Here is a 20,392-nt window from a genome sequence, read left to right as displayed (position 1 = left end):
TGTAGGCCGATGGCTAAGAAGTCACATCCACTCTGGTTCTAGCCGGGGGGATCCAAAGTTTATCAATACTAGTCATTTCGAAGGTTCAAACATACTTACATATGTGCAATCAAGATGCTATTTTCAAATCCTTCCACAATAGTTTCCATTTCTTTTAACGATTACAAATATTTACTTTCGAATGCTTTGGATATGAATTTTTTTTTTATTGCCGCCATAGCACAGGTTTTGGACATTTTTTCGTGTAATGCATCGAAAATGTGAAGAAAAAGTCAAGTTGGCACAGTAGCTCGCTATAAAACTTTCAAAGCTCTTTCTGCTTATTATTTGTAACTCTACCCTTTTCACTACCTTCTCAGTGACTTTGCCTGCGAAAAAAATCGACTTCCGTACGGCGGCCAAATAACAAATCATGGACGTATTTTTTTATTTCCAAACAAATTCTGCTCCCACAAAAAGGCACATTGAACCTACCTACAAGACATCTGCGCAAGTGCATTTGGCTCTACTTAAGAAATAAACGGCCTACGAAATCTTCGTGATGTTAACGAATTTCTCGTGACTTTCGAGATTTTCTTGTTATTTTTAGAGATGGTTCGGAAGTAGTCCGTCTTTTTTGGGATCATACAGGTTTTTTTTAACCTTGAGATTTTAGGTACAGTTTCGAAGTGTGATGGATTTTTACGGGATCGAATAGGTTTTTGAAACATTTGGTTCTTTTTCCCCTTTCTTTCGGGATTTTTTAAAATTTTCATGACTTTTCGAACCCGTTTAGGAATTTTTCAGAACCTCACGGAATATTTGAAAGCATTTGGTCTTATTTTCAAGATTTTGAAGGTTTTACCGATTTTTTTTAAACAGCTTTAGGAAAACATACGCATTTATTTTTCCTTAAAAGTATAAGTTTTAAGTGCACTCGTGCAGCTCTTTACTACATATATTCATTTGCTGTGAAACCACAATACGTGCGTCCGCATTAGATTGCTGGCGCACGCAGACATACAAAAATGTTGCCTTTTTTCAAGGGTCAAAGTTTCAAGTTTACAAAAGAAATTCTCATAAATTTTCAAAATGTCCTTTCAAGCAAAACGTAGTGGAGAGGTAGGAAAGAGTATTTAGTGTGCGTGTGCTTTTACAATGCATTAGACATGAGGCTGTGCATGTACTTTGTATTATTCTAGTATATTCGAATTTTGTATCGAATTCACATTCTTAACTGTCGAAAAAGTCAGAGGCACTTGACATCACTTTAGATGCAGCGCATGCATATATTGTTGTAGTTTTTCATCATTCTACTACATTTTTCATCGATTTCGCAGCTCATCCTCTTTTATACAGTAGGTATGCATTTTTATTTCTTACTTATTGCGCAAAAAATTAAAATCCTTGGAGTGCGCTCAGTTCAATAGTTTTGTATAGTTTGGGACATAAATCAGTCGACGGACATTGTCGTTCACTGCCTTGATGTAACTTTTTGTAAACTCTCTTCTCGTAAGATTTCAAGTGTTTTTTCCCGAAAAAAAAAAAAGTTAAAAAATAAGTACAGAAAATAGTGAAACATCTCGTAATAACATCTATGGAGTGGGGTTGGTGGCACACACTTTTTACTTTATGTATTGCTTTGCTTTAGCCACTAGCTTGTGTGGCTTCGGTCACTAAGCACACGCATATTTTTAGTGGTAACTCTCCACGCTTACACATGGATGTGTATCATTTCAACAGTCGTTCTTGCGTTCTGCCTTCTTGCAGCTTGTTATTTTTTATGCAATAAATTTACTAGAATATTTCGAAAATTAATGGCATTTGTTCGTGATAAATGCTAGACTTTAGAGACTTCTGGTGTTGGCTTTGAATTATAAATACTACTACATATTTATAAAAAATGCTCTCTTAGAAATCTTTATCATTTATTAATTTTTTTGAATGTGTATTTATATTTATATTTAGTTATTGCCATATTTATAAACAAAGTTTTCATAACCTAATAACTTTTTCTTCTTCTCATTTCAGGTATGTGCCATACCGGTTTTCCGTTTAAAGAAATTTTCAAAGGTAATGTGCTTCCACGTTTTATTTTGATCTGTCTGAGTAAATAAATACGAATTCACCTAACAAATCTATCAACGAAATCTTCTATAAAAAAAAATTCTAAGGGCAGTGTCACACGATTGGTACGTTTGTTCAGATATGCACCTTTTTATATTGGGATATTGGTCAAAAGTAAAAAATTGGGAACATTTTTCTTTGTAGTCTACGATTGGTACAGTACAACGAACTTCTATTGAAAAATTTGAACAAAATATTTTTTCGTGATTGGTATAAGGAAAAATGTTTGTACGATTTGCACCAAATTTTGGGCACATGACCAATCGCATGACACTGCCGTAACAGTTTCTTATAAAAATAAAATCGTTCGGAATCGGCGAAAACTCTAGGCCCGTCCGCTTTGTGTGACAACATCAAGGTGCACGCCTCATATCGGAGGAGAAGCTCAGCCAAACCCTAACATATTGCGTAAGCGCCAATTTATTATTATTATTTATTTTTTTCTCTAAAACTTATTAAGTACCAAACGACGCACAGTTAGTGATAGAACGATACGAGTACCGAGTACAGAATATCGATACTTCTCATGAGTACTGAGTAATATCGAGAACTCGATACATTTTCACAAGTACTGAGTAAATATCGCGAATGCCGAAAAGTATCGAAGAGTTAAGAACTTTTTTAAGTAAATTACCCAATAAATATTGTGGCGAACATTCGAATATTAACTTCAATATCCAATATGAATGTTATCAAAATGAACATAAGGCTCATTTACTTCAATACTGTCATAACTAAAAAAAAAAACAGAAAACCCGAGAAACACGCCTTTAAAGTTTTTAATTCACATATCGCCACCCTCATGCCAGAAGCTTGAATGTGCAAATTTATCAGTTTTGAGATACTGGGTTGACTTCGTTAATCTTTGGATTTTCTATGTTATACCAAAACCCAGAATACCATCCGTACACGGTAAGTAAATATTTTACAATTTCAGTTGCAGCTAAGTTTCCCAAAAAAAAAAAAACTTTCCAACTTGATTTCGCAAAATTTCCATTTTTACACATTCATGATATGTATACACCCATACTAATAATTAATACATATTATGTTATAGTGAGCTACTGGTAATTGACACAGTTATGAAATTTTTACACAGCCTAGAAGAAAATGTAGCGGTCATTTCAACATTGGCTTCGGGTAAAAATGTTTAAATAATTGAAAAACGAATATCTTGACTCTCCTTTGATAACGAATGGTGGAAGAGGATGCTCTTCCGACTCGACAACTTGGCCACTCTCCAGCATAAGGCAGCCGTCGTTAACTCCTGTATTCTACCTTCGTTGTGAAATTCAGCCCATTCTTGAAGAAAATTATTATGAAATTGAGCTTATCTTTCCAATAGAGAATGGGCTTCACCACATTTGCTTCTCGTGTTCTACGTTTGCATTTTGTTTTCAAATAAAACTTATTTATAAATACATGTACGAGTCAAACAATTTTAAAATATTTGCTTTTAAAAACCTGGAAATAAGCTTTTTGCTATAAACATTTAATTTACGCATGTAAAACTAATTTACTGGAAGTTTATTCCAAAACATCCTTTAGATCAGATAAAAGCTATCAAGAGCAGTGACTATTCAGTTTAAAAATAGGAAAAGGTGAAAAAAGCAAAGCATTCTGATTTTTTGTTTACTTTTTGCGTTTGCTTTGAGAATACTTGGAAGTACGAGTATTATCGATACTTTTTTGCAAATATGAGTACTGGCATCGATTCTTTTTTAGAGTATTCTATATGAGTACTAGTATCGATACTTTTATAAAAAGTTCTATCACTACGTACAGTGGTGCAACCGCGAAATTTACTATGCAAAAAGGTCCACAGTTTACACAGTCTTTTTGGCGGATGTTTTTTAGGGAACGTCATTTAAATTCTTAAGAGTTCTAATAATTTTTTGCTTGACTGCAAAGCGTAAATTTTTATATGTCTTATCTATATTTTTTGCAAATTTATTTTTTTTTTAAGAAACGAGTAAATAAAAATTTGAATAAGTCCTTTTCCTATATATCTTTTATTTACAATAGGAATCGAAAGAAGCTCGACCTATCTCAGTAGCCAGTTCGAAAACGCCCTATCTTAGAAAACTTCAAAGAACGCCCTATTTCTGAATTTGGTTCGAAAATGCCCTTTCTCAGCTGCCGATTCAAAAACTTCCTGTCTCAGCACATTTTTAATATATGTATTTTCAGGTGAGATCGGGTGTTTTTGACAAAATTTTTAAATAGGGTGTTCTCGAAAAGTTTTCTGAGATAGGTCGTTTTCAAACTAGCTGCCGAGATAGGTCGATCTTCCACACAGGTGTCGATATATGTAGATATCCCTAAATGTTTATAAAAGCCAGAGCCAATCGTTGTGTTCTGATAACGATTCCTGAAAGCAATTAAAATGCGAAAATGGCTAGGCTAGATGAGTTTAAATTAAATTTCCACTCTCCATAATATATCATCGTTGTCTATGAATTTGTCAGTACATATAGTGGAAGTATGCTTTTCCTAACAAAATACCCATGAACGAAAGACACAAGATCACGCGGGACGGAAAGAACGAAAAAAGTTATTTTCTAGCTGCCGAAATCTCGACGCCATCTTTGTTGTAAGAAGTAAACAACGAAGAGAACGGAGAAAACCGCGAAATTGTTGAACGCATGAAAAATCATTTTTATTATGCAAATTCTTCTAAAAATCATGCCGTTGTGTTAAATTATTCTTTATCTTATGTGTACACACGTTGTCACAAGCGAAAATGAAGAAAATTGCAGTAAAAAGCCACCACCAAATTGTAAACAACGAAGAAATGTAAATAAACGGCTAATGTCAAAATCGTTCAACTTTTTTCCTTAATGCGATTCTAACGGGCTAGTCTCCTGCCCGCGTGATCTTGTCTTTTTGGTTCATGCAAAATACCGACCCACACACACCATTTTGGATATCAAGCACTGAAGCATTCACCCAACAAATGTCTCACTCATAAAAGAGGTTGCGAAGTACCTCGGAAATGAGCGTTTTCTCTATATTTAAATGACATCCGACTCTATTAAAAAGTCTTGGTTACATTCGGGCTCACTTCGAAATTCTGAATGTCTTCTTCGTTTGAAAAATAATCCCACTCCTCCCCTTTTCCGCTTAGTATCGTGATGTATACAGATGGCATGGATCAAAGCTTGTTAGTAAAGTGCCTTGCGATGTTTTCTCACAAAAGCGCACTTCTACCAAGATGAGACTTCAAGATACGATGGAACGCGCTTAGCACTTTGGAACTGATTCTTTTAGAAGGCAAGTCTTGAAAATATGCGGGCTCAAATAAATGCCCGACCAAAAACGAACAGTTCATTTCATCCGCCATAAGTCGATATCAGAATTGACATATTCGGGAACGAATTTACGTCATCGTACGTCACGATTGCTTTGGAGACAACCCGATTTCGGTGTTGTGCCATCTTCAGTGCCATTTTTCACTCGAGATCAGAATTAGTTGTCTCGAGCAAGTCGGATTTTTTTTATTAATCGTGAAATCTGCACCAATATTTGCGCTTAAANAAACTCTTTCGCTCTCTCCCTCTTGCCAAGAGTGCCGTGTACGTGGATTTAATAAATCTGCATACACTTGCAAACTTCGAAAAAACACGTCTGCCAGTGCGGTGTTAGACAAAGGTTAAAAGAGTTTGAGTCAGAATTTTTTTCACCTGCCTAGCACAGGTAAAATTGCCGTGTGTCGTCCTTTGTGTTCGTGACAAATGAAAGGGAAAGTGAAATTTGAAGTAGGCGTGTGCTCTTTGTGCGCTGACAAAATGTAGTAAAAGAGACATAGAGAAGAGGGAAATGCAGAAATTGATTTTTTTTTTCAAGTTATTTGCTGGCTGGAGCAGGAGGCAAGAAATCAGAAGAGTTTTAAAACCAAATTAAAAGTTTTTTTAATAAATGCTAGTAAAAGGCAAAATTTGTTATCATTTGTAGGGGTCTTTTAAGTGCTTCTAATGTCTATTTCTATTTAAAATTCACTGCTTCGTTCTAGTATGATTATATTAATTTACTTAAAATTTTTTCAAATTTTCTTTCTTAATGCGCCAAATTAATTTGCTTTTTTTTTTGTAAATTTCATTTCCTACAACTTTATTTAGACGCTTATTCTTTACAGCATAGTTTTTTTCACACATATATATTACCAACAAAAAAATTACCGCAAATGCTGCCAATTGCAAACAAGCCTGCCAACAGCAAGGCATTAATGCGTTTGGCAATAAATTTCAATTTAGTGACGCGTCGCAAAATTTGAAGCAAGAAATACATAAACATTCTATTTTCACTTTTTCTCTTTTCTTTTTTCGAAACTCCTTTTCGCAATCAAAGTTCAACTGCAAATAAATATTCATTTCATTTCCTTGACTTGGGTGGCTCACAGTGAAACAGACATTCCAAATTACAGCAATTCGGCGTGGCGGCATAACACGGCGTCTTCAGTGGTGCGGGCGTGCAGGTTTGCTCAACTTCTTCTAACCGCCTAGCACCGGATGTCGTTGTCTATGACTATTTGTCTGTGCTTGGCTGCCGGGAATAAAAGCAAGCGCCTCTGAAGTTATTGCAACCCACTGCGGCCTCGGCTACTGGCGCAGGCTATTGTCATTTCAGTTGCAGCTAATAAAATATGCGTTGGCTGGCACTTAAGCGCTCATCCTCAGTTTCGGTTTAGTGACAATATCCACTTGTATTCCATTCGCACTTAACTTGATTTTGGCGTAGGATTTTTCTTGATTTGAGATTGCGTACTTTATTTTCTTTATTCTCAAATTTTAATGCTTTCCAGTTTGATTTCTTTTCCTGGTTTAGAACAATATTCCAAAAGTTATTTCCTTTTTATATATGTAATTATGTAACTTAGTTTTAAATTCGCATTTCTCCTCTCCTCAGACTGTATTCATTTTCTTTCAATATTGGCAAAATCTGTTTATAAATATATCTTTCTTTCATAGAAACAAATCCCATTCGCTAAATTTTTATAGCGCCAAAAACTTGTCAAATTTCTGTGCACTAAAAATTTGTCTCCATCATTTCAATGGTTCTTGCTTTCCTTCTTCAAAATTTAATTTCCCTTTCCGCCTTTCCAAATTACCTTTCTACATTTGACTTGCCAATAATTTCTCTGCCTTCCAGCGCATTAATTTCGGCGCTCCATTCTTAAGAACTTCATATCTCTTTCCGTTTTCTCGTCCTCCTTTCAAGTAATTGCCTTTCTGAAATCTACTTCCTTGAACGCCCCCAGTAACTAATGTGTAAGCCTCCAACACAAGTCTGGGATTTCTGTTTGCTCTGCTGTCTGGTTTTTGGTACCTTTGCTATTCAGAAATTGTGTGTATTAAAATATTTCCTTCAACAAAAAATTTCCTTGCCTGCACTCACACACTAAATACTTTCCTAAGCTTTACATATTTTTACTAATCGCATGCACATGCCTTCATCTCTTCGAGCAAGCATGCGAAAGAGATTTACATGAGTGTATATTTTAGCTTACTCATAGTCAGCGTTCGCGATTTTGGCAAAACTTTTACTTTCATTCAATCAAAGTTTCTCATTTTGCCTCCAGACATTTTGTAGAGTCACCCATCTATTCGTTTTTAGCTTTCCCCTATACTGAAAATAATTTAATTTATTTCCTCTTTTTGTTGTCCTTGGGCTGAAATTGGCTAACTGCCTGTTAACATTTTACTTATGACTTGACATATGCAGTCAGTCATTTGCCCTTTTATTTTTGTTTAGTTATTTGAAAACTTTTGTGCCTGAAAAGTTTTTACAAACTGGAAAGGGATTGCAATTTTAAAAAACCATCATTATTATTAGGTTATTTTTAAAAAATTTTGTAATGCAAACTGAAGCTTAAAATCATTTTTAAGCAAATAAATAGCTGACAAATATGCACTTTCTCTTTAAAATGCGAGTTGTGCTGAAAATTATAATGATAATTTTGTGCAATCTGTAATAGAAAAAAACCAATAATAATTATTATGTTAAAAGTAAAGTAAATGTTAAGCAAAAGTTGAAAAAATTAAAAAAATACGGTACCGGGAATCGAACCCGGGCCTTTTGGGTGAAAGCCGGATATCCTAGCCACTAGACCATATGGGAGCTCAAAAGAATGACTCCAAAAGTTCTAACATGTGAATGAGATTGACAGAAAAATATCGTAGCCATTAAACTATTCAAATGATTCAATTTTTAAAGCATGAATATTAAAAACAAAAAAATTAAAATAACTACAAAAAGTTATTTGCCATCATAGGCACTAGACCATATGGGACCTCAAAAGAATAATAACTCCAAAAGTTCTAACAAGAGAATTAGATTGAAAGCAGATATCCTAGCTAATAAACTATACAAGTGTTATCATAAAATTTTCTAAAAAGTAAGTATTAAAAAAAAAAATGCTTCCCATACCGGGAATCGAACCCGGGCCTTCTGGGTGAAAGCCAGATATCCTAGCCACTAGACCATATGGGACCTCATAAAAATAACGGCAAAAGTTTTAACAAGTAAACCAAATTGAAAGCAGATGTCCTAGCCACTAAACTATTCAAATGATTCATTTTTTTAAAACATGAATATTCAAAAAAAAAAAGTATTCCCATACCGGGAATCGAACCCGGGCCTTCTGGGTGAAAGCCAGATATCCTAGCCACTAGACCATATGGGACCTCATAAAAATAACGGCAAAAGTTTTAACAAGTAAACCAAATTGAAAGCAGATGTCCTAGCCACTAAACTATACAAGTGTGATGATTAAATTTTCTAAAAAGTTTATAAAAAATTGATAACAAAAAATTGCTAGGCTATTCAAATTGGTAAATTTTTTAAAATATGAATACTAAAAAAAACAATAAAAAAATGCTTCCCATACCGGGAATCGAACCCGGGCCTTCTGGGTGAAAGCCAGATATCCTAGCCACTAGACCATATGGGACCTCATAAAAATAACGGCAAAAGTTTTAACAAGTAAACCAAATTGAAAGCAGATGTCCTAGCCACTAAACTATTCAAATGATTCATTTTTTTAAAACATGAATATTCAAAAAAAAAAAGTATTCCCATACCGGGAATCGAACCCGGGCCTTCTGGGTGAAAGCCAGATATCCTAGCCACTAGACCATATGGGACCTTACTAAAATAACTCCAAAAGTTCTAACAAGAGAATCAGATTGAAAGCAGATATCCTAGCCACTAAACTATACAAGTGTGATGATTAAATTTTCTAAAAAGTTTATAAAAAATTGATAACAAAAAATTGCTAGACTATTCAAATTGGTAAATTTTTTAAAATATGAATATAAAAAAAAAACAATAAAAAAATGCTTCCCATACCGGGAATCGAACCCGGGCCTTCTGGGTGAAAGCCAGATATCCTAGCCACTAGACCATATGGGACCTTACTAAATTTACTCCAAAAGTTCTAACAAGAGAATCAGATTGAAAGCAGATATCCTAGCCACTAAACTATACAAGTGTGATGATTAAATTTTCTAAAAAGTTTATAAAAAATTGATAACAAAAAATTGCTAGACTATTCAAATTGGTAAATTTTTTAAAATATGAATATAAAAAAAAAACAATAAAAAAATGCTTCCCATACCGGGAATCGAACCCGGGCCTTCTGGGTGAAAGCCAGATATCCTAGCCACTAGACCATATGGGACCTTACTAAATTTNGTGGCATTCACAGTTCTTGGACCTTCTCTATAAATATACGTTCTCTGCTAGAAGCGCACCAGTTCAGAACAAGATATTTTCCCCACAGGGAATTCATCCTAAAACAGTGTGATGGTAAGGGTAGGGTATACATGTGTNAGCCACTAAACTATACAAGTGTGATGATTAAATTTTCTAAAAAGTTTATAAAAAATTGATAACAAAAAATTGCTAGACTATTCAAATTGGTAAATTTTTTAAAATATGAATATAAAAAAAAAACAATAAAAAAATGCTTCCCATACCGGGAATCGAACCCGGGCCTTCTGGGTGAAAGCCAGATATCCACACACATACGTATGTATGGGTGTAGGTGCGTGCGAATGTACTAGAAGCGCACCAGTTCAGAACAAGATATTTTCCCCACAGGGAATTCATCCTAAAACAGTGTGATGGTGAGGGTAGGGTATGCATGTGCCATTTTTTTGTTCTGAATACCAAAAAATTCTTGAAATTCGTCTACATTACACTTCAATCCTTTTCCTGGAAGAAATGCTAAATCATACTTTAATAATCATAAAAATATCTGTGTTTCGTTCTATCTATTTTCGTAGCCATTAGATTCGAAATATTTTACACCTGACTGCACTTCGCACAGAAGCTTAAGCATCCTTGAAAATGTCTGGAGTTAGCCGTCGGTTTTTTTTTTGGCTGTTTTCGCTTGCCGCAATCTTTTGCGTGCGCGTTCCACTTCGCCGCTATTTATGACACTTCAAAAGTGAAGCCAGAGGCAAACGAAGATGGTCAACTGAAGTATATAAGCTCTTCCTGATTTTACTTCCACTTATTGTGTGGCTTGTCCAGTTAATCCTTTGCCAAGTGATGCAGTTCTGTGTGTATGTATGTAGCTAATAAGAGGAAATAGGTTGAAAAGTTAGACGAAAGAATACAAGCGCACTTGAAAATGGAAGATTTAGTAAAGAAATGAAAAGAAAGGAAGATGTTGGAATCTCTATTGCGAAATTTTTACAAATAAAACAAATTGGTAGCGCAAAAAAAAGAAAAAGTTGGGTTAGCTTACCCAAAAAGGAGCACCCTCACACCTTTTAAATAATATTGCAAACATTTTCTGGCTAATAGTCGGGAAAGATTTTCCAACAAAAGTTTGCGCAAGTATTTAGCAAAGTTTATACACAATTTTAATGAGCTTCTATTGCCTTCAAACCAGCCTATATTAAAAACAAGTTTTACCTTAATAGCCAAGCTGAGACCATAACAAGCAAATAAGTAATGCTGGAAAAATATATTCTGGATATATATGCATCTCCTTTAAACCTACCGACCTTTATTTGTCGTCACAAAAATAATTTCTGACAGTTTGTAATTTTTTCCTTGTTAAAAAAATGCTTCATAAGTGTTTATTGTACTAAATTTTCTGAGATCTTCTGAAACCCTTTTCCACGGCGTCGCTATCTTAAAGAATCTTTGAAATTGACTATTCAAAATGTTTCATATCAAGTCTACATCTGTACTGAACATAAAAATCTCGCGAATCGTGGCATTCATTATATCGTTTTTTCGAGTCACCACCACTTTCTGCTTTTCACTTTGACCTTAAGAAAAATGTACCTTGTAAACTAATTACTGCTTTTGGAGTATTTTGCACACCCTGTTTTAAATATTTTGTGCATTAATGTTATTCAGAGGATTGCGCATACGCTAAGTTACGACACAAACCAATTCGCAATAGAGATTGAGTCGCTTGTAACACCTTGTGACGGGGAAATTTCGCGAAGGGAAAATTTTCTGTTTGAATGTTTAGGGTTTGTGCCCTTGCTAAAAACGTTCTTAGGTGCGGTTATTGCGTTCGCTGAAAGAAACAACGGTCTTGTGAATGAAACCAGTCAGGCCAGAGAACGTTTATAAATTTATTTATTTATTTATAAATTTATAAACGTTCTCTGGTCAGGCATGTCTTTCCCAATAAGCACACACATCCATACATATGTACACTTGTCCACAAAATAATAGGAGTGCCATATCTTGATCAGGTTTGGCTGTTTGTTTTTGTTTATTTAATGTTTATTATTTTTTTATAAAAGTGTAGCTGGTTATACAACAAACATCATATCAATTTAGGTACATTTTAAACTTTGTACAAAAATGATAAAAATTCTGCAAACTTTCACCAAAATTTCAAACATTTTTTATTTTGTGGACAACTGTACATATAACTAAACTCGGTGCTTATAGAACGGTAGTAAGAAGAGTAAAATTATTTCGCAATAGAGAAAGTTGTTCCTTCTTCTTATATTTTTAATTGTAGTTATTTATTTATTTATTTAAACAATGTATCACACAAATATATTTTTTATAATCATTTCCAAAAAGTTTTTAAATTTAACCTAATTTTCTTATTATTATTATTTTGTTTGTTCGTAAAAAATCCTTACACATATCTATTCATATAATATGAATTCATATTAGCTTATCACAAGGAAACCAATTGGCTTGCGCATTCCTTCGGTGTATCCTCGCCACTGCTACCGCCACCGCCAACAATCAATGCAATAAGATCAGCCAAAGTGCGATCGCCAATCAAATCATTCGCCAATGGCACCACAAAGTCATTAGCCATCTCCTCCATTTCCTCAGTATTCTCATTCACCGCCAACAAAATCCATTCCTCAATAATTTCATTCAATTTCTTATTGACAATTTTGATTTGTGACAAATTTTCAATTTCCGATTTCACATTTCCAATGGTGACGCTAGCTTTGAATTCCCTCAAGCGCACCTTCCCAATAATGCTGTATTTAGCCGAGCCTACTACAATCAAATCTTCAATGGCAAATTTGGCGCCCCCATTGCGCCCTAACTTTATACGATTGCCACTATTCACATCCATTTTGTAATCGGTAACCAAATGAACCTTTTGCCAGCGAAATTGGAAGTTGATCTTCCGTGTTAAAACACTAATCTTGAACTGCACGATATTGAAGTCATCTAGACCGTAGAGTACAAAGTTATCGATTTCAGCCGCCAAAGCTAAACCATCGGAATTGAGCGCTATTTGGCGATGGGAGAGCTGCGCCGGAGATAATGGGCCCAAACCGAGTCCAGGGAAGCCGCACGGCATTTGTGCGCGTATGCGTTCAATGTGGTCGACTACTTGGCTGGATATGGAGCGATCGTAACCTGTGGGAGGAAAAGGTGAGATATATTGTAAATCAATTGAAAATGGATTATTCAATTTATGGTTGTTTTGTTGTTTACAATGAGTTGCTAATCACTTTTGGAATACCATACTGGTCGGAGCTAATGCTTTTAGAGTTAAATATTTATGATGCAAAATTACAGCAAGTGCGCAAAAAGCATTGTCTAATCTTCATTGTGGGTCCACAAATATTTCCAACAATAAAGCAATTGAAACATTTGTAAAGAATTTACTTAACACAATTTATTTATGGTTGAAGACATATGTAGACATTTAGTTACGTGATGTTGGTTGGTTTGTGACAGCATTATTAGTTATGAAAGCACGAAAGAGACGCAGCTGTACTCTGAAATATTCTGCAAGAATGGCTTTCCGAGTGTTTTTAGCCTCATCCTTGCGAGGGCTGGACACTCGCACGCGAAGTGTTCGGCTGTCTCTTTTCAGCCAGGGTCGTCGCAACTGCGACAGAACCTGTTGAAGGGCAATCCCATATTTTCTTCATGTACCCCAACGGGCCAGTGCCTTGTGCACCCTGCAGTAAGTTTTTAGGTATCTTTTTTGCTCATTCCTAAGAGAGCTTAAGTGGGTCATAGGACTCTCAGAACTTGCGGGTAATAATGTACGGTTTCATCTCTGCTTGGCAGTCGCTTTTAGTTGTAAGAAAGATGTTCTGTTCATTCTCTTAACATTCAATCTAAGAAAGGCAGTGACACTTGAAACGCTGAAGAACAGTCGAGTTACCTACCAAGCAAACCGATTAATAGGCTATTTCCACCAAAGGCTTAACTGCCGTTAAGAGCTCAGAAAAGTTCAAATAATTCCAACATGGGGTGATCGGAAAGGTTTTCTTAAGTTTTGCTTTTTTCCTTTCGTTTGCTTCTACTTAATAGGTGGAGCCACCACCTTCGAGTTGTAATCTCCGTTTTTCAAACGGCATGAACTGCAGTTAAGGCATGATGGAATTAGCTATAAGGTCTTGCCTCCGTGTGATAAACTGAATTTGACTTCAGCTATCTTTACAGAGATCGACTAAACCGAAACCCGAAATGCCAGCATCTCCATTAAAATGGAATTTAACTAATTGAAAACAAAAGCGATTTTCTTTTATATCCTCTTTTAAAATTGCCATTACTGATTACCTTAAATATTTCAGTTTTCCTAATAAATACTTTAAGCTTCCTACAGGTGATGAGATAGACTGTGAACCGTCCAAGCCAGCCCTGCCCAAACGGTTCACGACAAACGAAAGAATTTTCCTAGAGCACCAATCCCTCTTAACTATTGCGCCCAATGGTTTTGTAGTTTCTTAAGCCGCATACCAAGTATACAAGCAAAATTTTACTCCAGCCATTAATACATGCTTATCGTGGTGATAGGATTGCCAGATTTTGTTTTTCTCAAAAATCAGTACTTACGGCTTTTTCAGCGATGTGCAAGAAGTACCTGTCCGCACTTGGGATGAACAACTGGCGCAAATCCGCAAAGGAGAGAGTCAATTGGCGAAGTTTTTTTTTATTTCGGCCCAAACTTATTAATCGGCAATATTTTCAGATTCGGCTGAATGTTCCGCCGTAGTTTTTGCCGAGGCCGAACCTTTTTGCTATCTAGATTGTTTTTGAACATGTATTATAAGTTAAAGGTATACAAAAAAATTTGGTATTGCAACTTTTTCTTAAAATTAGCTCTCAGCTGAGAACTTTAGAATTTGAAATAGTGACTAAGGAATATACATGTAAAATAGTTCTGAGAGGTGCTGATATTTTTCAATATTGGCATACTAGTTCCCTAGTGTTACTTAAACCAGTTGCTAAAAATTGCCTTTCTCCTCCACCCACCAGCGGTTATAGAACAAACTCACTTGTCGAGAACGCTAACAAATTGTTGGATTTGAGTGACAGGGCGGCCGCTGTGGCTGACTGGTTAGAGGTGCGTACTAAGGACCTGATACGTACAACTTCTCGATTAGAAAAAAAAATATATACATAATGGCAAACCTGCGAGTGTGTTTCTGCAATGAAAAAGCTTCTAATAAATACCATTTAGCTTTCGGTAGTTGCACAAAACTGTGGGTCCCTCAATTTGTGTTACAACATCAAGACGCACACCACAAATTACAGCTCATAACAGCTATACATAACAATGACTTTGCCCAGAAACTGAACTGTGACTACAATTATTTTAATAAATTGTGCATTTTTTTTGTTAATACATAAGAGATAAATTCGGTTCTATGTATTTTGTATTTTATGCACACTTAAAAAGGCAATATGGAGCTTATTCTTTGAAAAAATCGATTTAATTAATTTTAAAGTGAATCACCGGCTTCGGCCGAAAAATCTAGCCTCGGTCGGACTCTAGTCCTCAAACTGGCAATAAGTGACGTGCCCAGGGCATCAAAAAAAAAAGTCAAAAGTCACAGTTCTATGCCTTCTATCCTATCTTATCCTTTCGGATAAGCCATTTAAGGTTTGAGGCATGCTAACGTGTCTGCTTAGTTAACGGAAGCATAACTTCCACACGAAGAAACTAGTTTGATTTGCACAAGGAGAATGCATGTGGGCATTTCATGTTAAGTGTCAGCCAATAGCAATGTTTTTTCACCTTCTTAACAAAGTGGTTTTCGCTTCTGCACCATATCCTTTTTTGCTTACTACTTTGTGCAATTTTCTATCATGAACTAGTTTGAATAATTGAAAATCATAATTTACTTTTTGCAAAAAATATCAGCGGAATTATTTATCAAAATCCTGACTTCCTTCCGTCTTTCACTCAAATTTTCACACATCCGCATAACTTCCTATTTGAACGAAATTCGAGTCTCCGTCACTCACATACATTGTGTTAATTTTTTTTTTTTGTGTTTTTTTGATACACTTACCATCTAACCGCTCCTGAAACTCGTAACTGTTGGTCATGGCCACTAACGCCAACATAACTAAGAGCAGGAATTTCATTTTAAATAACACTTTCGATTTAACACGTTCACCTCGAATTGTTTAAGGAAACTGAACAGCCTTTGTAAGTAGTGACTTGATTATATAGGCCGCCAACTTTCAATAAACGGATTTTCATCATTACTATTTGAAATAAAAAATAAAAATGCCATTTGTTCATTGGCTAATTCTGTTAATCATTAACTTAAATGTGGGTAAAAAGGAGCTGATAAGGGGCATGCAAATACGAGTACGTATACGTATACATTTACCTATGTATTCAACTCATGTATTCTTTTCGAGAGCCTTGTGTAACACAATGCAACAAAAAGCAAAAAATTTCAAAACTCAGGAAACATTCAATGTACTCACGAAACTATAGTAATACTGCGTTTTTAGTTTTTCTCTCTCTCTAATGGACTGGGATTTCGAAATTTCAAAAAAATTATTGATTCTAAAAATTCAGCGCAATACTCTTCATTCCACATCGAACAGGAAATTCTGTAGAATTAAAAAAAAAAAAAAAACAATTTTTTTTCTGGTTTTCAAGAACGAATAAGTATTGAAAATGCCTTTTTAATTTTTAATTTTTTTTTTATCCTAAACAAATTAAGTTAAAACACAGAATTCGACGATGCGGTTATACATATATTGTACTTAACATTTAAGTTTTTCAAAAATAAATATTCAGCATCATTGCGTAAGTCGTAAATTAGGGTAAATTGTACGACTCGACAACATTGGCATTGTTTACTGTCGTGCTGAAATAAGTAAATGACGAAAATCGTCGAAAACTATACAGTGCTGCCAAGTTTTTCCGTTTTAATACACTAGTCGAATGGAAATTTTAGGCAATGACGTGCGATTTGCAATACGATTCGACTCTCGAAAAACGACTTGCATGCGACACCACTCTCGCAATGAGGGTGATTGAAAATTTTGAAAATGAATGTTAAGAGATATTAAAGCATAAAGTTTTAAAGAATATTTTAAATATCTATTTGTCCTTTTGCGCAAAAAATCAGTTTTGAATAATTTTCTAAATATTTTTTGAATTAATCATAGCGTTGAAATTTAAAAGAACTTAAAAAATTCCGACGCCAGAGAGAAAAGCTAAACTCCCACTTTGACTTACTATATTTGTGTCCCCAGTTTCGCGAGTACATATGAATATTGATTTTTATGTGTTGAATTGACTGTCGCACGGTGTAATTATTGGCTCGATTTAGCTATTAATAGCATTATATTTTTTCATACTAAGGTCATAAAAGTCTGCACGTTTATCATATGCAGATAACCTTAATTAGTGTAATTTTTATGGGTTATCACGTGAAACTCGTGCGATACAGCGTATTTTCCATAGAAGTAGGTACATAGCGACTTTTTGTTGGAATGTTATGTGCTTAGAAACTGGATTAAAAGAGATTTTCTCTTTGATTTGAAAATACTCAGTATGTAGTCTCTAAATTCTCACTCTCCATGGCAAATGCGATTGTTCCAGCCTCGATATGTTTCGCGACACGATGTAGGGAGACAGCAGTACCGCTACTATGTTCTTGGCGAATTTGACAGAATCAGCTATTCGTGTGACGTAATTTTAGCGATATGTTTGTATGTACCCAATTTGCCAAACGACTTCGTAACGACGTCGTTTCTGACAGTTCGCCGTTGGGCCCTCGCCAAGGCACGTCAGAAGGCATCTATCTATACGAACTGACGGGCGAAATTCAGAGGTTCACAAAGCACCCTCTGGACCCGACGGCATATCTACAGGCCTTGAGCGCTATTCACAGGGAGTCGGTCGCAAGGTACGTAGACTCCAGACCTGTGGATGCCCTTCTGGGCACACATCCACCTGACGTGGAGGAGAAAGAGCTGCCTCGGGAAACTCGGACCACAATAGCCAAACTTCGCTCTGCAGCAGGTTGAGCTCGTTCCTGATGATGATGAGTGCCCGGCATGAGGAGAGACTCCCCATGCTTCGAAACATATCATCGCATGCCCACTAAACCCCACTCAACTAACGCCTCTGTGGCTATGGACGGACCCTATAGAGGCTGCACGCTTCTTGGGTCTCCCGTTAGTTGAGCTTGACGATAACGATTGAAGGACTAGCCGGTTTGGGCGGGATTAATGTAGCCGCTAGAACAACAGCAAAGTTCTTGAGAGCAAACAAAAAGCTGTCCGCACGCGAACGATGAATCCGCTTTAAGTATTCAGTGGAAGTCGGTGGTAAAGCCTTCGTGGTTAGCAATGAAAACAACCGTTGTATCATGGCGCGAAAGAGCTAACGATACGTAGGACAGCAGTACGATAAAATTATAGATTAAAAAAATGTATGTAGCATTGCAATAGTTCACCGTTACTGTGCACCATCACACGAGAGGCACTGGGAACGATCCATCCAGCATCCACTGGCCCTCGCCAGTAATCTCACGCTAACCGAAAGCCACGGACAATCCACTAGTGCCTTCTGCGACATTCACAGAATGACCCTCAGGGTTTTACTTCTACTTTGGACTCGTATGAAGAATAATACCCATGTCTATATGTCCTCGGTATAGCATTTTTGCTCCCTTCATCATAAGGGTTCTCTTGAAAGTAAAGTTCCTTAAACTGGCACATTTAAGTCTTGATGGGCCCGTCAGAATGGGCACTTGTACGTCAATAACGGAAAAGTATGCGAAGGAAGTGGCGTACGTAACGCAGAGATACGCCGCAATGAAGGTATTGCGTCTGCAAACAAAAATCAGTTGTTCTTTATGGCCGCGTACTTGGGGTTTACACAAGTCAATTTTGAAGATACAACAGCAAAATAGTCACAGTTTTTTTTACTAATATATTCCCACTTCTCTTGATGTATTCGTCACTGTCTTTGACTTTTCGAAGACAGTTTATTGTCTGGACGCCTACTTTACTCAAACAATGTGACAATTAATACATATTCTCAATTGTCATGCCTTGTGTAAACGCAGAGTTATACAACTGTCAGCAGTGACAGACTTACGTGCGTCAAAAGTTGAGTGTTGGCCAACGTTCGTTGGGTCCGTCGACGCAAGGGTTGTCAATCTGACGGTCTCTATGCAAACACGCACAGTCTACCACTGTCAGTTTCATCGTATTTTTTTTTTTTTTTTCTTTTATGTATGATACCGCAAACGTGGTCTAAACGTCAACCGGTTTCGATAATTTTTCTATCGGAAAGGTAGTGTCACACAGGTCATCCCATACTAATTTGGTTTAGGGCCAAACATTGGATCATGAAAAAATTAACGGTACTCCTTAATTTTTATATGAAAATTGAAGTCGGTTGTGTTCTTTCCTTAAAAATGACTTGTTATAGTTGCAGTTCGAATTTTATTATGAAGATTTTAATAAAAATAAAAAAAAAATTCCAGAAAAAGCCACGAAGTCAGATCTAAATTTCTGAGGCTATAGCATAAAATTAAATGCTAAATCTAGCCTCGAAAAGGCTAACCTGGTCACTCTGATCGTCAGCACACCGGTAAAGTTCCAGAGCAAGAGAAGAGAACTTGTCTTTATGATTAGGCAGGTTAATTTTACTTACCATAAATAAGCTTTTTCTCTCAGTGAAAAAAGTGTTAAACGCTTAAAGCTTTCTACTTAACTTAAAAATGGAAAGCATACTATTGCAGATAAAGTTTTAGCTGTGAAAAAGCCTACGGCCCACAGAAACCAATACAAAACTCAGCATATATTCTTACAAATATTTATGAGATATGCACATTTATGTTAATTAGCAGTCCTAAATCAATCGAGCAGGGTACCATAACATACTTTTATAGCATTGAGTGGTTAATCAGTAAGTGTCTTTTAAATCATTTCTTCACTAATTTTATATGAGATTTTCCTTACGTCTGAATTGATTACTTTACTTAGAACCGATCGGGGTGTTTCATATATTGTTTGTACTTATTAGAATTTTTATAAAAAAATTAAAACGTAAAAATCATTTTCTCTCACCCTACTCAACTTAAATCCTTCAGCACTTCGCTGAACTAAATACTACTTTTACTTGTCCAGCGATTCACTGCTCACTTCTGTATAGTTCCACAAAAAAAACTTGTATCGTCCTCCTTTACTATTTATATATCGTCTATTGCAATATTTTTGTCCAAAATGCACATTTTATTCCATTCTCAAAAATACGTCTTAGCTTAGCAACAAAGATCCAATCCAAAACCATTGGATTCAATCAATTAATATGATGGTGGAATGCATTCCTCCCTCTCTCCACCATTGCCAGTCACCAAACTAACCAAATCGGTTAGAGTCATTTCCGACAAAACGCTGTTCACTTTTGGCAAAGCAATCGACTCGATAGTATCAGCAATCTCGTCTTCATTCTCATTCACGCCAACTTGCAACAACTCAGCCAAGGCTCCGTTAAACTGCTGATTGATGCCGGCCTCACCCAGAACACCCTGAATATCAGATTCCACAT

At 35.9% G+C, this 20,392-nt stretch overlaps 1 protein-coding gene and 6 non-coding genes across 7 annotated transcripts; all 7 read right to left on the bottom strand.

Moving 5' to 3' along the window:
- Window positions 1-8,523: 8,523 nt before the first annotated feature.
- On the bottom strand, window positions 8,524-8,595 carry TRNAE-UUC (transfer RNA glutamic acid (anticodon UUC)). Its single transcript has one exon. It is a non-coding gene; the product is annotated as a tRNA-Glu (tRNA).
- Window positions 8,596-8,716: 121 nt separating this feature from the next.
- Window positions 8,717-8,788, bottom strand: TRNAE-UUC (transfer RNA glutamic acid (anticodon UUC)). The gene has a single exon. It is a non-coding gene; the product is annotated as a tRNA-Glu (tRNA).
- Window positions 8,789-8,983: 195 nt separating this feature from the next.
- Window positions 8,984-9,055, bottom strand: TRNAE-UUC (transfer RNA glutamic acid (anticodon UUC)). The gene has a single exon. It is a non-coding gene; the product is annotated as a tRNA-Glu (tRNA).
- Window positions 9,056-9,176: 121 nt separating this feature from the next.
- Window positions 9,177-9,248, bottom strand: TRNAE-UUC (transfer RNA glutamic acid (anticodon UUC)). The gene has a single exon. It is a non-coding gene; the product is annotated as a tRNA-Glu (tRNA).
- Window positions 9,249-9,444: 196 nt separating this feature from the next.
- Window positions 9,445-9,516, bottom strand: TRNAE-UUC (transfer RNA glutamic acid (anticodon UUC)). The gene has a single exon. It is a non-coding gene; the product is annotated as a tRNA-Glu (tRNA).
- A 196-nt stretch (window positions 9,517-9,712) lies between these two features.
- On the bottom strand, window positions 9,713-9,784 carry TRNAE-UUC (transfer RNA glutamic acid (anticodon UUC)). Its single transcript has one exon. It is a non-coding gene; the product is annotated as a tRNA-Glu (tRNA).
- Window positions 9,785-12,200: 2,416 nt separating this feature from the next.
- On the bottom strand, window positions 12,201-15,984 carry LOC108376685 (uncharacterized). The gene is made up of 2 exons (XM_017632918.1): window positions 15,873-15,984; window positions 12,201-12,975 (listed from the first exon to the last, which is right to left on the bottom strand). Exons 1-2 carry the CDS (start codon window positions 15,946-15,948, stop codon window positions 12,269-12,271), a joined length of 783 nt encoding a protein of 260 aa, XP_017488407.1. The 5' UTR covers window positions 15,949-15,984; the 3' UTR covers window positions 12,201-12,268.
- Window positions 15,985-20,392: the final 4,408 nt, after the last annotated feature.

The sequence above is a fragment of the Rhagoletis zephyria genome, unplaced genomic scaffold (genome assembly GCF_001687245.7).
Source record: "Rhagoletis zephyria isolate East Lansing unplaced genomic scaffold, Rhagoletis_zephyria_1.1 Rzeph_scaffold_10828, whole genome shotgun sequence".
Lineage (NCBI taxonomy): Eukaryota > Metazoa > Arthropoda > Insecta > Diptera > Tephritidae > Rhagoletis > Rhagoletis zephyria.
The sequence above is the reverse complement of the archived record's forward strand: the minus strand, read 5'-3'. Positions and strand labels throughout refer to the sequence as shown.

Bases quoted from the DNA above. Each gene is read 5' to 3' on its own strand.
- LOC108376685 (XM_017632918.1), bottom strand. From the start codon at position 15,948: ATGAAATTCCTGCTCTTAGTTATGTTGGCGTTAGTGGCCATGACCAAC. The intron at 12,976-15,872 runs GTAAGTGTATCA...TTCCTCCCACAG, and splicing joins GTTTCAGGAGCGGTTAGATG to GTTACGATCGCTCCATATCC.